The sequence below is a fragment of the Amblyraja radiata genome, chromosome 6 (assembly GCF_010909765.2).
Source record: "Amblyraja radiata isolate CabotCenter1 chromosome 6, sAmbRad1.1.pri, whole genome shotgun sequence".
NCBI lineage: Eukaryota > Metazoa > Chordata > Chondrichthyes > Rajiformes > Rajidae > Amblyraja > Amblyraja radiata.
In genome coordinates this window covers 48,838,874-48,855,138 of record NC_045961.1, presented here as the reverse complement: position 1 = coordinate 48,855,138, position 16,265 = coordinate 48,838,874, and the positions used below count along the sequence as shown (strand labels likewise).

The window sequence follows — 16,265 nt, the reverse complement described above, 5'->3', positions numbered from 1 at the left end:
CCAATAAGTTATTTTTTAACTAACACTCTTCTCTCCCTGCTGGAACTTGATGTTAACCGTAACAATTTATCTTTTGATTCCTCCTACTTTCTACCAATCAAAGGAGTAGCCATGTGCACTTATCTCTGTCCCTGCTACATAGATGTAGTGCCGTTGTGCAGAACTGTCAATTTCGTCAACTTTACCACTAACACCATCAAATTCACTTGGATCATTTCTGTCACCCCTCTCCTATGTCTTAATTTCTCTGTCTCCATCTCAAGAGAAACTATCCAATGACAACTGCAACAAACTCACCAACTCCCATAGCTACTCCCATACCTTCCCAATCCCATGCCGACCTGTCTTGTCTTACCCCACCTCCTCTGTCAGACTGAAGATAGAAGCAAACTTGAGGAACAGCATCTCGTGTTCCTCTTAGGTAGTCTACAACCAATGGCATCTACTTTGAATTGTCCAATTTTAGGTATCTTGTCTTTTTCTCTTCCAATCTACCCTGGTTTTTTCACACACCCTGTTTTCCCACCTTAACCCCGAGCCCCGTATTGCACAATTTCTTTCCCTTACCTCCCAATTTATCCATTAATCTATGTTTTCACTAAGTCTACCTATTTCAGCACTAAGTCACCCTGCTCTGTAGCTTCCGTCAGTTTCTGAAGCATTTGTCTGGACATTTGTTGTATTTGGACTTTACTGTTTTAAAACCACCCTCTTTATGGTCTTGATAAATTTGAAGTCATCCAAATTTTTAATCTCACCAAATTCGGTTCGTATATTTCATTTGTGTTTGGGAATCTATCATGACTTCTGTTCACGGATCATTTCCTTTTTTTTTAAATTCTCAGCCTTATTTTCAATTTCCCCATGACCTCTTCCTTTTCTACTCCTGTATACAACTCCTGCATTATGACAGAGATAAAATGGTGCTTCTCCAAATCTGGACTCCTTGTTCAGTTTTGCACCTCATCATTGTACCAGCGATGGTTGAGCTGCTTACCACTCAGGTTCTGCTTTCTACACATCTCTCCCTGAGCATTTTTGGTTCTCAAGACAATTCTGACTCCATTGACCAAGCTTTTCATCGTATCTTATGTGGCTCTGTGTCAGGTTTTGTTTGATAACGTTTCTGTGAAGTGCTGTGGGACAATGTGCAATATATGAAAGTTATTTGAAGGGGTAACATTTTAAACACAAAAAAAAGTGGGTGTATGGAACGAGCAGCTGGAGGCGATAGTTGAAACAGGTATTATTTCAACGCTTAAGAAGCATTTAGATAGGTACGTGGACACAATAGGTTTAGAGGGATATGAACCAAATACAGGCAGTTGGGACTAGCTTAGATGGAACACATTGGTCAGTGTGGGCAAGTTGACTTCTATGTTGTATGTCTCTATAAATTCAATTTCCGTGTCCAGTTGTGTTTGATAATGTTTCTGTGAAGTATGGTGGGACAAAGCTATGTGAAGGTGAAATGTGACTTCAAATTCCTGATGACTGGTTTTTAAATAAAATAATTTATGAGCATAGAATTTTAACCTGTTGTTGTAACGTACTTTGTTATCAGGCTACCTCTTGGCTGATGATACTCAGGGAGAGACTCCTCTTATACCTCCAGAGGTAATGGAATATTCTATTAAGCATGCAACCGAGGTTGACATTAACACAACACTTCAGATCCTGGGCTCTCCAGGGGAGAAGGCCTCCTCAATACCAGGATGCAACCAAACAGATTCTGTGATCAGGTAAATGTTTTGAGTGATAGAATGACAGAAATGTAAGATTTATTCCGAATCCATCTGAAGTTTATTGTAAATGTTAAAAGAAAAGTGGTGCTAATGCTAAACTGTATGACCAGGTCAGAAATTGTGTTCTTTGTGTATTGCTTATAACTCAGTTTTGTGGACTGTTCTGCAGATATGGTTCAATTAGGAAGCATGCAAAATCTTTTATTTTATTTTCAAATGTTTTTGGAGTTTCACTATGTGGGGCTGATACAAACTCTGTAAGACTATGGTTAGGCCGCATTTGGAGTATTGTGTGCAGTTCTGGTCACCCCATTGTAAGAAAGATGTGGAAGCTTTGGAGATGGTGCAGAGGTTTACCAGAATGCTGCCGGGATTAGAAGATTTCAGCTATAAAGAGCTTGGGTAGAGTTGGATTGTTTTCTCTGGAACATCAGTGGTTGAGGGGAAACTTGATATTACGAGAGACATTACAATATATATAATTACGAGGCATAGATGGGGTAGATAGTCAGAACCTTTTTCCCAGGGTGGAATGTCCAACACTAGCGGGCATAGCTATAAGATGAGAGGGGGGAAAGTTCAGGGCAGGTTTTTATACATAAAGGGTGGTAGGGGCCTGGAACGCATTACCGGGGTGGTGGTGGAGGCAGATACCATAGTGATATTCAAGAGGTTTTAGATTTGAAGACCAATGAGATCAGTTTAACGGCATTATGTTTGGCACGAACATATGGGCTGAAGAGCCTGTTCCTGTGCTGTTCTGCACTGTTCTATGTTCTCTAAATAACTGCAAACTTTTCTTAGGGTCAGTTAGTGACAGTTTTCCACCACATTACAATTTAAGCTTAATTTATGTGCAACAGTTCAGCTTGAGATTCTAGCCATTATATTAATTCATTTGCTGAATGTCCCACGTCTAATTGTAAGAGGTCCAGACCAACATCGTTTCAAATTTGATCTGCAGAGTTAGTACAGCCTGCTAAACATAAACAGCAAATGGCATGGCATTATGATTGGCTGTGTCGGAACATATCGTCACGGTTCACCATTTTTAGACTTTACCTTACACTTTAGAGATACAGCATGAAAATAGGCTCTTCGGCACACTGAGTCCGCATCGACCAGCAATCTCCCCGTACACTAGCACTTTCCTACGCACTAGGGACAATTTGCCTGTTTATCAAAGCCAATTAACCTACAAACTTGTACGTCTTTGGAGTGTAGGAGGATGCCGGAGCATCCAGAGAAAACCCACGCAGTCACAAGGAGAACATACAAACTCCATGGAGACAGCACCCGTGGTCAGGATCGAACCTTGGTCTCTGCTGCACCACTGTGCGGCCATTTTAACATAGATAAGTGGACAATTGGTCGTCAGATGACATGAAGAATAACACTTGAGGCATGGTGTTAAGAACATAATATACTGGTTGAATACTACCCCATGGATGTTGCTATTTTTAGAGTAACTGAGGAGTCATAGAGTCATACAGTGTGGAAACATGCCCTTCGGCCCAACTTGCCCACATCGACCAACATGCCCCATCTATACTAGACCCAACTGCCTGATTTGGCCCCTAACCCTCTAAACCTATCCTATACCTGTCTAAATGTTTCTTAATGCCTCATTACCTCCTGGCAGCTTGTTCCATACACCCACCACCCTTTGTGTGAAAAAGTTACTACTTAGGTTCCTATTAAATCTTTCCCCCTCCTCACCTTAAACTTATGGTTCTTGATTCCCCAACACTGGGCAAAAGACTCTGTGCATTTACCCAATCTATTCCTCTCATGATTTTAGGGGCAGTGCAGGGGCAGAGTTGCTGCCTTGCAGTGCCAGAAACCGGTTAGATCCTAAGGGTGTGTCTGTACGAAGTTTGTACATTCTCCCTGTGACTGCGTAGCTTTTCCACGGGTGCTCCGGTTTTCTCCCACACTCCAAAGACGTACATGTTTGTAGGTTAATTGGCTATGGTAAAAATTGTAAATTGTCCCTGGTGTGTAGGATGGTGCTCGTGTACGGAGATTTTAGTCGGCGCAGACTCGGTGGGCCGAAGGACCTGTTTCCACACTGTATCTCTAAACTAAACTACACTTCTGTAAGATCACCTCTACTTGGAATTTTTTTAAAGGTTGCAAGGTATAAATAAATTTAAATGTATCTCTGGTGAAGTTAACAATTCTTTGAAACTGTAAATTTGCTTTGACGTTTTGAACTGAAACTCCCTCTACTCTCAGGTTGTTAGCTGCTGTTCTCCGAGCTTCAGAAGTTGAATCTCGAGCCACAAGAGCAAACTTGATAGAACTGCTCAGCCCACAAATGGGAAAAGACATTATGTGGTTCCTGAGACGGTGGACAAAGACTTACCTTCTCGCAGATGAAAAACTTTATGACCAGGTCAGAAATTGTGTCCTTTGTGTTGGCATATGTGGACCAACACGTATTGCATGTTAATCAATCTTGTGGATTTTTCTCCAGATTTGGTTCAATTAGGAGGCATGCAAGAACTTTATTTTTATTATCAAATGTTTTTGCATGCTCCTCATTGGAGCCTCACTATGTGCCAATTCACCATACCTGGTTGATTATTAAATCTGAAGGGCGATTCCCTTATTAATAATTTTCCTAAATGTTTATTCTTGTGCATGGTGCTCAGTATTTTAATTTTGTTTGGTATCTGTATAGTTCTGCTGTAATACATGTTTCCATAACGTGAATTGAATATAACATGATAAATACATTTGGGAACATCATTTGTATTATGCTGCATGAATTAGTTATAAAGCAATTTCATTGGGGAACTAGAAAATCACTTTAAAATTACTTTGGAAAGTGACAAGCATAAGAAAAGCTGTCTTGCAAAAATATAACAGTCTTGGGAAAAAATACTGTTTCCACGTAAGCTTCCTGCAGTAATCGAGCTTCACCACAGGAGGACATTGAATTGTGCAATGATACTTGATTAAACAATGTAACATCCAGCTTTTAGTATTTTTAGCTTGCAGTAACAAAAATTAAACTTGCAAATGTTGATAAGAATTCAATTGTTTTTTCACGCAATTTTCTATAATGCAAAGTTTCTTAGGAATGCAACTATTGTGTTATAGCAGAACTAACCTATATATAACCCAACCTATTTGGTGCCATGGAAGCTATATGGTGCATTCTATTGGATCTTACTATTTATCCTTTTATGTGTGTGATTCCCAAAGGATTCTAGTACATGCCTCCTGGTTCTTTGAAGAATAATTAAACACTGGCAACCCCCTTCCCCGAAATGCCACCTGTCCATTTCCCTCCTGACCTGCTGAGTTCCTCCAGAGTTTTGTTTTTGCTTGTATTTAAGATAATTAGTAGGGTTTGGGAGTTTAGTAGTCACTGCCTAAATGGGAAGAGACGTCTATCACCTCATCTCATTTAAAACATCCCATTTAGTCTGTTTGAACTGTTTTGACTATTTTACTGTTCTTTTTACAATCCATGTTCTCGGGGTATCTAAATCTAAATTTTATTAGTTATTTCTGTTATGATATCGGATGGAAGCTGCATACCAAATCTCGTTGCGCTTATGTGCAATGACAATAAAATATATTATTATTATTATTATTATACATGTAAACAGAGTTATTTGGATAACTGTTTCTTTTTAACTGTGAAGAGACAAGTAGCTTCCTCTGTGCCATAAATTTATAGGAATAGAGGCAAGAGGTTTTCTTTGTTTCTCGGACAATATTTTTCTGCTTAAATAATCCCTTAAACCGTTCTTTCATTTATTTGCTGTTTGTGGAAACTGGCTTGTACAAATTGGCTGCCACTGAAATAAAAACAAACTCATCTAAATTCTGATGAAGGGTATTTGACCTGAAACATTAACTCTGTTTCTCTTTCCCGTGATGCTGTCAGACCTGCCAAGTGTTCCCAGTGTTTTTTGTTGTGTCAGATTTCTAGCATCAGCATTTTTTCCTTTTAATTTTCTGTCCCAGAACTAAAGCGGCTTTGCTCTAACTTTCTCAGAGCACATTTTGGGATGCAGAACCTATGTTAATTTGCAATTAAAATGAAAGCTTCTTCATGCTTTTAAAGCAATGGGAATTTTTTAGAATGATGGAAGTGTAGCCAGGTAAGGTAAACAACGTTCCATGGAGAATTCATTTCAAAAGGTCAATGATTTGACGCCACCTTTTTCACTGTGGTGGGTATGTGGAACAAGCTAGTTGAGGCAGGTACTATATAACCATATAACAATTACAGCACGGAAACAGGCCATCTCGGCCCTACAAGTCCGTGCCGAACACTTATTTTCCCCTAGTCCCATCTACCTGCACTCAGACCATAACCCTCCATTCCTTTCCCATCCATATATCTATCCAATTTATTTTTAAATGATAAAATCGAACCTGCCTCCACCACTTCCACTGGAAGCTCATTCCACACAGCTACCACACTCTGAGTAAAGAAGCTCCCCCTCATGTTACCCCTAAACTTCTGTCCCTTAATTCTGAAGTCATGTCCTCTTGTTTGAATCTTCTCTACTCTCAAAGGGAAAACCTTATCCACGTCAACTCTGTCTATCCCTCTCAACATTTTAAAGACCTCTAATATCGTCCCCCCTTAACCTTCTGCGCTCCAAAGAATAAAGACCTAACTTATTCAACCTTTCTCTGTAACTTAGTTGCTGAAACCCAGGCAACATTCTAGTAAATCTCCTCTGTACTCTCTCTATTTTGTTGACACCCTTCCTATAATTGGGCGACCAAAATTGTACACCATACTCCAGAATTGGTCTCACCAATGCCTTGTACAATTTTAACATTATATCGCAACTTCTATACTATAAAAGCATATAAAAGACAGTTGGACAGATACATGAATAGGAAAGGTTTTGAGGTATATGGGCTAAACACGGGCGAATTTGAAAACCTTTCATCACTTCTCACTTGACACTTTTTTGCGCGGCTTAAATGGGGCATCTTGGACGGCATGGATGAATTGGATGTTCTATATGACTCTATCTGAATTTTCTTGAAAGATTCACTTGAAAGATTCACTCCCCATCATTCTGGTGCACAAATCTTAACTTTTTGCAAGATTTTCTTTTTAGATATGAGAGCAAATTAAGCATCATTGTCAGCTGTTTTTTTTTCTAAAACTTCTCTGCAGATAAGTTTACCTTTAAGCACAGCATTTGGTGTGGACACTGAAGGTGCTCAGTGGATTGTTGGCTACCTTTTAGAAAAAGTTATAAGTAATCTTACGGTATGGATTGCAGAACAGGATCTGGCAAATGACACTGTTCAACTTCTTGTAACACTGGTGGAGAGGAGAGAACGGTGAGTACTTGCTGTAGTAGGATAGAACAACACCCACCAGACACTTCCAACTCAAAGTCAACTCCCAATGCTAGCAGAATTCTTCAAAGCATTATTTTAGCTAACACTATGTGTCTCTGCTATATTCTTGTTAGCACTGATGGAACCAGCATTTCAACGCTAGATTAGTATTTAAAGAAAAAAATAATTAACATTTTGGAATAAGAAATGATGGAGTTCTTGCCTGCTTTGAATGTGAACCTTCCTTGGGCGTTGATTATTGCATAGACCAACTTAGTTTTGTTTCCTCCTTTAGGTTTAGGTTTATGTTTATGTTTACAGTGGTACAGTGAAATGCTTTGCTTTGCATGCGATCCAAACAGATCAGATGTACCCTACACAAATACAATTGTCAAGTCCAAGTACAATAGGTGGAGCAAAGGTGAAGATACAGAGTGCAGAATAGTTCTCAGAATTATAGCACGTCAGTTCCATAGACAATCAAATGTCCACATTGAGGTGGAGGTGAATCCGATAGTACCCTAGCTTATGGAAGGACCATTCAGAAGCCTGATAACAGAAGGGAAGAAGGAATGATCGGGATGGGACAAGTCTTTAATTACGATTAGCACTGATCGTCATTGTGACAAAACATTCATATTCATGTTTGCAAGACAAATGATTCTCTCTATTAGTATATTAATTTTGTCTTGATCCTTCTTCCTTGTCTTTGGATATGCCACTGAGAATTAATCTGTGCCTTGTCCTTATGATTTTATAAACTTGTACAATTATTGTCAATATGAGAGAATGCTGGCTCATTGTGTCTCAAACATCTCATTCTGGTAAATCTGTTCTGGACTTCTACCTTCCTTCCATTACATCCCATTTATACTAAACTGCACAAGGTTACTTTAAATGGAACCCTCTATTATTTATTAACTGCATGACTTTTTAAATATATTCTGTCCTATTTTATTTAGTTTAAAAAAAAATATTAATTCAGAAAAAAATGTGATTTAAAAAAAAAAAATAGAAATCTTGTCTCTTATTCCACATGTTGCAGTGTAAGGACTTGCAATGACTTAGATCAATCAGTTCTCTGAAAGTTAACTTCCCATGAATTGCTTTAGTGTAGTAACTTCCACGCAAAGGGAGAGGTTTGCTGTTAGATAGATCTCAGTGCTTGGCTTCAGCAGATGTACAATTTATACATTTTTTAAATTGCTTGCATTTTAAATGTCCTCCATTCGAAACCAAAAATATTGATCATCTTAAGACCTAGTTAGGATCAACATGTAGAGAATTATAATTTTAAACCTGTTGATTCTTTTGAACACACTAGATAGAAGGAACTGTTGATGCTGATTTACAACAGAATGACACCAATGCTGGAGTAACTCAGCAGGTCAGGCAACATCTCTGGAGAACATGGGTAGGTGACGTTTCAGGTCGGGACCCTTCTTCAGTGTTAGTATGAGTTCTTTAGTCTGAAGAAGGACCCCGACCCAAAACTCAATCTATCCGTGTTTTCGAAAGATGCTGCCTGACCTGTTGTTACTTTGTGTCTTTGATTCTTTTGAAAAACACTTGTGAATACAATTATTTTTTTAAATACTGGGCCATTCACTCGGTTTTGTAAAGAATTATTTATTTTTTGTAAGAGGTTTAATGTAGAATTGATTCGATGATTACATACAAATAGTGCTGGACAAACTCATTAGGTCAGGCTATGAAAGGAATGGACACACAGTGTTTCAAGTCAGGACCTTTCTTCAAACTGATTCAGCCTGTATCGTTGAGTTCCTCCAGCACTTTGTTGTTTTGCTCAATATTTCAGCATCAACAATGTCTTCTGTCTCCATCAATTAGATGATAATTGCATTCAGATGTGGGATGCATCAATCAGTCTGAAGAGGGTCCTAACTTCTACAATCCGGCTGAAGAAGAGTCCTAACACTAATAATCACCTATCCATGTCCTCCAGAGATGCTGCGTGACCTGCTGAGTTATCCCATGCACTTTCCCCCCCGTAAAACCAGTATCTGCAGTTCCTAGTGTCGCCTGATGTTGATTATTCTTTGTGTATATTTTGGAGGATATTGTTAATTCATAGCTTTCCTTTTAGGGCCAATTTAGTAATAAAATGTGAAAACTGGTGGAATTTGGCCAAACAATATGCAAGTCGAAGTCCACCGTTGAACTGCCTTCCGAGCTCCGTGCAGCGAACATTGATGAAAGCCCTTGTTTTGGCTGGATTTGCTCATGTGGACTCAGAAACAAAACAAAAGTATTGGACGGAGGTGAGAACTTGCACATGGATTTAAGTTCATATCTTTACAGTTTAGAGGGATTTCCAGCATCTCTAGCTGAGTATTGTTTTAAGTAATCGAGTAAATGTGGAAGGGAATGATGATGTATTCAGATGTTAAATGGTTTCAGCTATAATTCATGTTACTACCATACAAAGTTACCTCTGCTTCAATACGTCAACAGAATACAGCATTGCACTGAATTGTGGTATCCTAAGCTGCAGTTCTGTTAAAACTCATGGTTTCAAGAGGGTTTGATCAGCAATTAAGTTTGTAGGCTAGCAATTTCTGGTCAACTATATAGAACTGCACACCCTCCTGGCACAGTCCCATGCACCCATTAGTTCTTTGGTGAGGATGGCATTTGTTGTTTTTAATAATTCTGTTACAGTTGATTACTTGAGCTTACACAAACTTTTAAAAGTTTTCCCCAACTTGTTCATTAAGGTGAAGGTCTCATGCAAAACTGAGATTTGCTTGTTTGAGGCCAAACTATATGTTGGGGCTCGCTGAAGGTGCCCTTTTAAAGAATGTGTTGCCAGGTGTGATGCAAAATGACACATACAGTGCCCTCCATAATGTTCGGGTCAAAGACCCATCATTTATTTATTTGCCTCTGTACTCCACAATTTGAGATTTGTAATAGAAAAAAAAATCACGTGGTTAAAGTGCACATTGTCTGATTTTAATAAAGGCCATTTTTATACATTTTGGTTTCACCATGTACAAATTACAGCAATGTTTATACATAGTCCCACCATTTCAGGGCACCATAATGTTTGGAACACAGCAATGTCATGTAAATGAAAGTAGTCATGTTTAGTATTTTGTCGTATATCCTTTGCATCCAATGACTGCTTGAAGTCTGCGGTTCATTGCTGGGTGTCTTCTCTGGTGATGCTCTGCCAGGTCTGTATTGCAGCCATCTTTAGCTTATGCTTGTTTTGGGGGCTAGTCCTTTTCAGTTTTCTCTTCAGCATATAAAAGGCATGCTCAATTGAGTTCATATCGGGTGATTGACTTCGCCACTCAAGGTGACCTTTTTTAGCTTTGAAAAACTCCTTTGTTGCTTTATCAGCAAGTTTGGGATCATTGTCTTGCTGTGGAATGAACCGCCAGCCAATATTTTGTGGCATTTGTTTGAACATGAGCAGATAGGATGTGTCTATACACACATCAGAATTCATTATGCTACTACCATCAGCAGGTTATCATCAATGAAGATAAGTGAGCCAGTACCTTCAGCAGCCATACATGCCCAGGCCATAACACCCCCACCACAGTTGAGGTGGTATGCTTTGGATCTTGGGCAGTTCCTTCCCTCCTCCATACTTTGCTCTTGCCATCACTTGTTAAACTTCGTCTCATCTGTCCACAAGACCTTTTTCCAGAACTGTGGTTGCTCTTTTAAGTACTTCTTGGCAAGCTGAAACCTAGCCATCCTATTTACTAACCAGTAGTTTGCATCCTGCAGTGTAGCCTCTGTATTTCTGTTCTTGAAGTCTTCTGCGGACAGTGGTCATTGACAAATCAACACCCGAAGAGTGTTTCTGATCTGTCGGACAGGTGTTTGGGGATTTTTCTTTATTATAGAAAGATTTCTTCTGTCATCAGCTGTGGAGGTCTTCCTTAGCCTGCCAGTCCCTTTGCGATTAGTAAGCTCACCAGTGCTCTCTTTCTTCTTAATGATGTTCCAAACAGTTGATTTTGGTAAGCCTACGGTTTGGCTGATGTCTCTAACAGTTTTATTCTTGTTGCTCAGTCTCATAATGGCTTTTATGTCTTTCATTGGCACAACTTTGGTCCTCATGTTGATAAACAGCAATAAAAGGTTCCAAATGTGATGGAAAGACTGCAGGAAAGACTAGGTGCTGAGAGCTATCTTATACCTGCATTAAGGAGGCAATTAAACACACCTGAACAATTACAAACGCCTGTGAAGCCATTTGTCCCAAACATTATGGTGCCTTGACATGGGGGGGGGGGACTATATGTAAACCAGGCACGTGCCGTCAGGGTAGGCAAGGTAGGCACTGCCTACCTGGACTAAAATTATAAAATGGTGATTATTAAATATAAATAGTAAAGGCATGGGAGAATTATGCCTATCTAAGAGATCGGTCTCTTAGATAGGCATAATTCTCCATGCCTTTCATCCGCAGTTCTTGTAACACGCGAAGATCTGTGCAGCCCACGTGCCGTCGGTACTGCTTCAAGCCGTCAATGACAAGCGGGGCTGAAGGCAGCTGAAATTCTGCCTTTGCAGTACTGCGCATGCGCAGCAGCGCAAGTTTCTTGGCGGGTTTTTCAAATATGGATTGCCATTATCTTAAGTGCATCTTAGGAAACAAAGAGAGAAGAATGGAGTTTGTGTACAAATAATGTGGTAAGTACATTTGTTGGTGCTATATGTTTTTAAAAACCGTATTTCCCGGGGTGGGGAGGGGAGGGGAAAATAGTTCCTTTCACAGCGTATGGGGAGTCTGGCCAGGGGTAAAGTTGCGGGGAGGGCAGGAGTGTTGAGAAGGAGGGGGTCGGGGATCATGCCAGTAACCCACTTGCGATGCTTTGGGCACGGAGCCACCGCATACCGGGGGGTGAAGTAGCTCGGGTGGCTGCGAGCAGCTGTCGGGAGCGGGCAGCGGAACCGGCTGCCAGGACAGGACAGCTCCTTCTGCCGGCCCCCGCTCCCCTCTGGCAGTCCTCTCCGTCTGAAAAACTCTCTCCTGCCGCTCCCGGCCTCATTCATGTCAGCTGCTTCCCGCAAATCCTTAAATTCCGACAGCGCTATCAAGGGACCAATTCAGGTTACTTGGCTGTCGGAATTTAAGGATTTGCGGGAAGCGGCTGACATGAGCGAAGTTGGCGAGCGGCAGGTGAGAGGTGTGAGTGAGTTACTGGCATGATCCCCGACCCCCTCCTTCTTAACACTCCTGCCCTCCCCGCAACTTTACCCCTGGCACAGACTCCCCACATACTGTGAAAGGAACTCTCCCCCCAATTGGTCCCTTTAACAAGTATTGTCATTCAATAAGATGACAACTGATTCAACTTGTCCCGGTGTGCTCCCGTTTTTCCCACCATCTCTCCACCTGCCGTCACCCTCCACCCCCCCCCCCCCCCCCCCCCCCCCCTTATTCTAATTCAGAATGACGGAGACTTGGAAGCCTTGGGCAAAATGAATTGTTACTGTCTTTATTTTTATTTTTACGGAGAGGAGAACAATCTGCGCTTGCGCGTTTTAATATTTTTTTTAAATGCCGACTAACTGCCTACCCTGAGTAGTTACTCACGACACGTGCCTGGTATAAACACAGCTGTATGATGAAACCAAAATGTATAAAACTACCCTTTAATAAAATCTGACAATGTGCACTTTAACCACATGTGATTTTTTTCTATTACAAATCTCAAATTGTGGAGTACAGAGGCAAATAAATAAATGATGGGTCTTTGTCCCAAACATTATGGAGGGCACTGTGCCTGGGGTAAAAGCTGATTTAACAAAGTGGTCATCTGTGGTCACATTGTATATTAAAGCCAAACTACATTTTGCAGTAAAGTCATCTAATGGATGCCAGTGTGAAAAATAACCACAATTTGTTTCCCTCAGACCTAATAACGAGGGGGGGATCAAAACCGTTTGCAATTTTGCTGTTCCAAGCAGCTTATGCATTCAAGATGAAACACCAACATCGTTTTGTCAGATGGTCTTCATAAGAGCACGTTGGATATCTAATTTATCTGCAGAAATCTGGCAGTGATGCATTTTTTAGAAGTTTTGCAAGAATGTTGTTTTTGAAGGCCATAGCCTCAGTAAAAACGAAATTAGATTTATATATTTTTAAAGGATCTTTAAGATAATAAAGGGATGGCATAGTGGATTAGCAGTTAATACTGTTGCCTCATTTCCAGGGATCTGGTTTGAAACTGACCTTATCCTCCCTTTGGCGAACTTCCATGTTCTCCTGCACACGGCTGGATTCTACCAGGTGCTCTGGAATCATCCCACATCCCAAATATATGCTGCCAAATTAATTGGCCAATGTAAATTACCACTTGTGGTAAAATATAATCTGAAACTGTGAGAGAGAAGAAGTTGCAGGACTGCATGAAAATAAGATGAGGGGAAATAGAACTGTTGAGAATCTTCTTGGGAGCTGCCATGTATTAACCAGGCTGAATAGCATATTTCCACGCTATAACAAGCAAAGAATATGTCAAGAAGAGCCATGTTCTTTCACGATTCACTTCATTTATCACAAATTTATAATGTCTTTTTCTTAGGTTCTCCAACCACTCCAACAGCGGTTTCTCAATGTTATAAACCAAGAAAACTTCCAACAAATCTGTCAGGAAGAAGAGGTGAAGCAGGAGATCATTGCCACACTTGAGGCACTTTGTGGAATAGCAGAGGCAACGCAGATAGACAATGTTGTCATTCTCTTCACCTTTTTAATGGATTTCCTCAATAATTGCATTGGTTTAATGGAGATTTATAAGAACACACCTGAAACTATTAACTTGATCATAGAAGTTTTTGTTGAAGTTGCACACAAACAAATCTGCTACCTTGGAGAGGTAAGTAAAACAAGTATGACCTACTTTGCTTGTATCTTGATGTGTTGGAAGTTCTTACCGTTAACCAATTGCATGCTTAATAATTTATCTTTGTTATTGCTTATGTTTTCTCCTTCAAAGGAAAAACTTGTGTTTGATTATGGAATTGGAGGAAGTTCCATTATTTTGTGGTGTCATTATAATTCATGAAAATAGTTCTCGAAAAACAATGCTTTAGCCGTTAATATTATTTTTACTTAATCAATACGGTAAATGAATGATGTATTAATCTCACATAACTGTAAGATATCATGCATACGCGGTGAAAGTTACACGCATTGTGACTATTGCATTGAATTCCTTGGTTGTAAAATAAGTTGCCAGTCTGGTTAGTATGTACCAGACAAACACCAGGAGATTAACCTTCCATTTAAACCAGAATCTGCCGTTCTTTCCTAAACAACAGGAGATCCTTTTGTGCTGGGTGTAATTAGTTTGTTACATCAGAAATTCTAGTGAAGTCTATGCTCTAGCTTTGTCTCTTTTAAATGTGTTTTTATTTCATTACGAACAGATAAATTGCAAGCTGAAGAAGGAATTGATTCAAAAATATTTAAGTAAAATTGTCTCTTAATTATACTTCAAATTTATGGTTTCCTCAGGACTTTGAGATTTCCTAAACGTAAAGACATTTTTTTCCTTTAGTTACTGCCTCTTACTTGAATTTATTGCCGCATGTATCAAGGTAGAGTGAAAAGCTTTTTTGTTGCGTGCTATTACTGCTGGAGCTGCCGACTGTAAGGGAATCCGTTCCAGCGCAGGTTCGCAGAAACAGCAGGTACAGTAAGTACAGTACCAAACGTAGTCGTCGGGCAGGACTTCAGGTCAGACTGAAGCGCAGGGGACTTCGACCCGCTCTCCCTACCATCCTACTAGCCAACGTACAATCCCTTGAAAATAATGGAAGACTTAAGGTCAAGGCTGCTTTACCAAAGGGAGCTGAGGGAATGCTCTGTGTTCTGTTTCACAGAGACATGGCTCAACCCCAGCTCCCCAGACTCAGCGGTCCAGCCTGAAGGTTTCTCCATCCATCGCATAGACCGCACACTGGCATCTGGGAGAGGGAGAGGAGGGGGCATCTGCCTCATGGTCAACTCTGTGTGGTTCTCAGACGTGGCAGTCCTATCTAACTTCTGCTCTCTGCACCTCGAACATCTGACGGTGAAGTGCCACCACCCATTCTACCTACCGAGGGAATTCACTTCCATCATCCTGACCAAGGTCCACATCCCACCCCATCTGACACTAGGGGAGCTGCACGCCGTGGTCAACAAGCACCAGACGGCTTACCCCGAGGCATTTACCACCATTGCCGGGGACTTCAACAAAGCCAACCTGAAGAAATCGCTCCCCAACTTCCACTAACATGTCTCCTGCAGCACCAGAGGATCAAACACGCTCGACCACTGCTACACGGCCATCGCTCTATCCCTCGCCCTCACTTCGGAACATTGGACCATTCAGCGGTGCTGCTTCTTCCTGCATACAGGCAGCAACTGAAGAAAGCACACCCAGAGGTGAGGACTGTACAGAGCTGGTCGGGGGAGGCAGAGGAACAACTCCAGGACTGCTTGGAGTCTGTAGACTGGGCAATGTTCAAGGACTCGGCAATGGACCTGAATGAATACGCCACAGACTTCATAAGGAAATGTGTGGGGGACTGCGTTCCAACAAAAACCTTCAGAGTGTTTCCTAACCAGAGGCTTTGGATAAACCATGAGATCCGCATCCTTCTGCAGACCAGATCTCGGGCATTCAGGTCTGGCGATGCAGTGGTGTATAAGAAGTCCAAATAAGACCTTGGTAAGACCATCTAAAAGGCCAAATGGGACTTCTGCTCTAAGCTGGAGGATGAGATGGATGTTCGCCAACTGTGGCAGGGTTTGAATGCCATCACCTCCTACAAGGGGAAATCAGGAAGCAGCTCAAATGACAGTGAAGCATCACTCCCTGACGCGCTCAATGCGTTCTACGCACGGTTCGATAGGGAGAATACTGATGTGCCTTCCCGAGCCCCCATTCGCCCTGACGGTATTGCAGTCACAGTCACAGAGGCCGACGTCAGAAGATCCTTCAAGGTGGTGAGATCTCAGAAAGCGCCTGGACCTGATGGTATACCCGGTCGAGTTCTCAAGATCTGTGTAGACCTACTGGCGGGAATTTTTGCGGATATTTTCAACCTCTCACTTCTGAGATCTGAGTTTCCCACCTGTTTTAAGAGGCCATCAATAATACCGGTGCCCAAGACGAGTAAGGTGACGTGCCTCAATGACTATCG

The 16,265-nt window shown here is 41.1% G+C and overlaps 1 protein-coding gene across 1 annotated transcript in view; it reads left to right on the top strand.

Annotated features, from left to right (window-relative positions):
- The window catches only part of xpo4 (exportin 4), a 106,825-nt gene that overhangs the window by 72,209 nt on the left and 18,351 nt on the right, over positions 1-16,265 (top strand). The window contains exons 13-17 of the mRNA XM_033022736.1: positions 1,565-1,742; positions 3,984-4,143; positions 6,907-7,076; positions 9,184-9,358; positions 13,655-13,948. Coding sequence (XP_032878627.1) covers positions 1,565-1,742; positions 3,984-4,143; positions 6,907-7,076; positions 9,184-9,358; positions 13,655-13,948 — 977 coding nt within the window. The remainder of the gene's footprint in view (positions 1-1,564; positions 1,743-3,983; positions 4,144-6,906; positions 7,077-9,183; positions 9,359-13,654; positions 13,949-16,265) is intronic.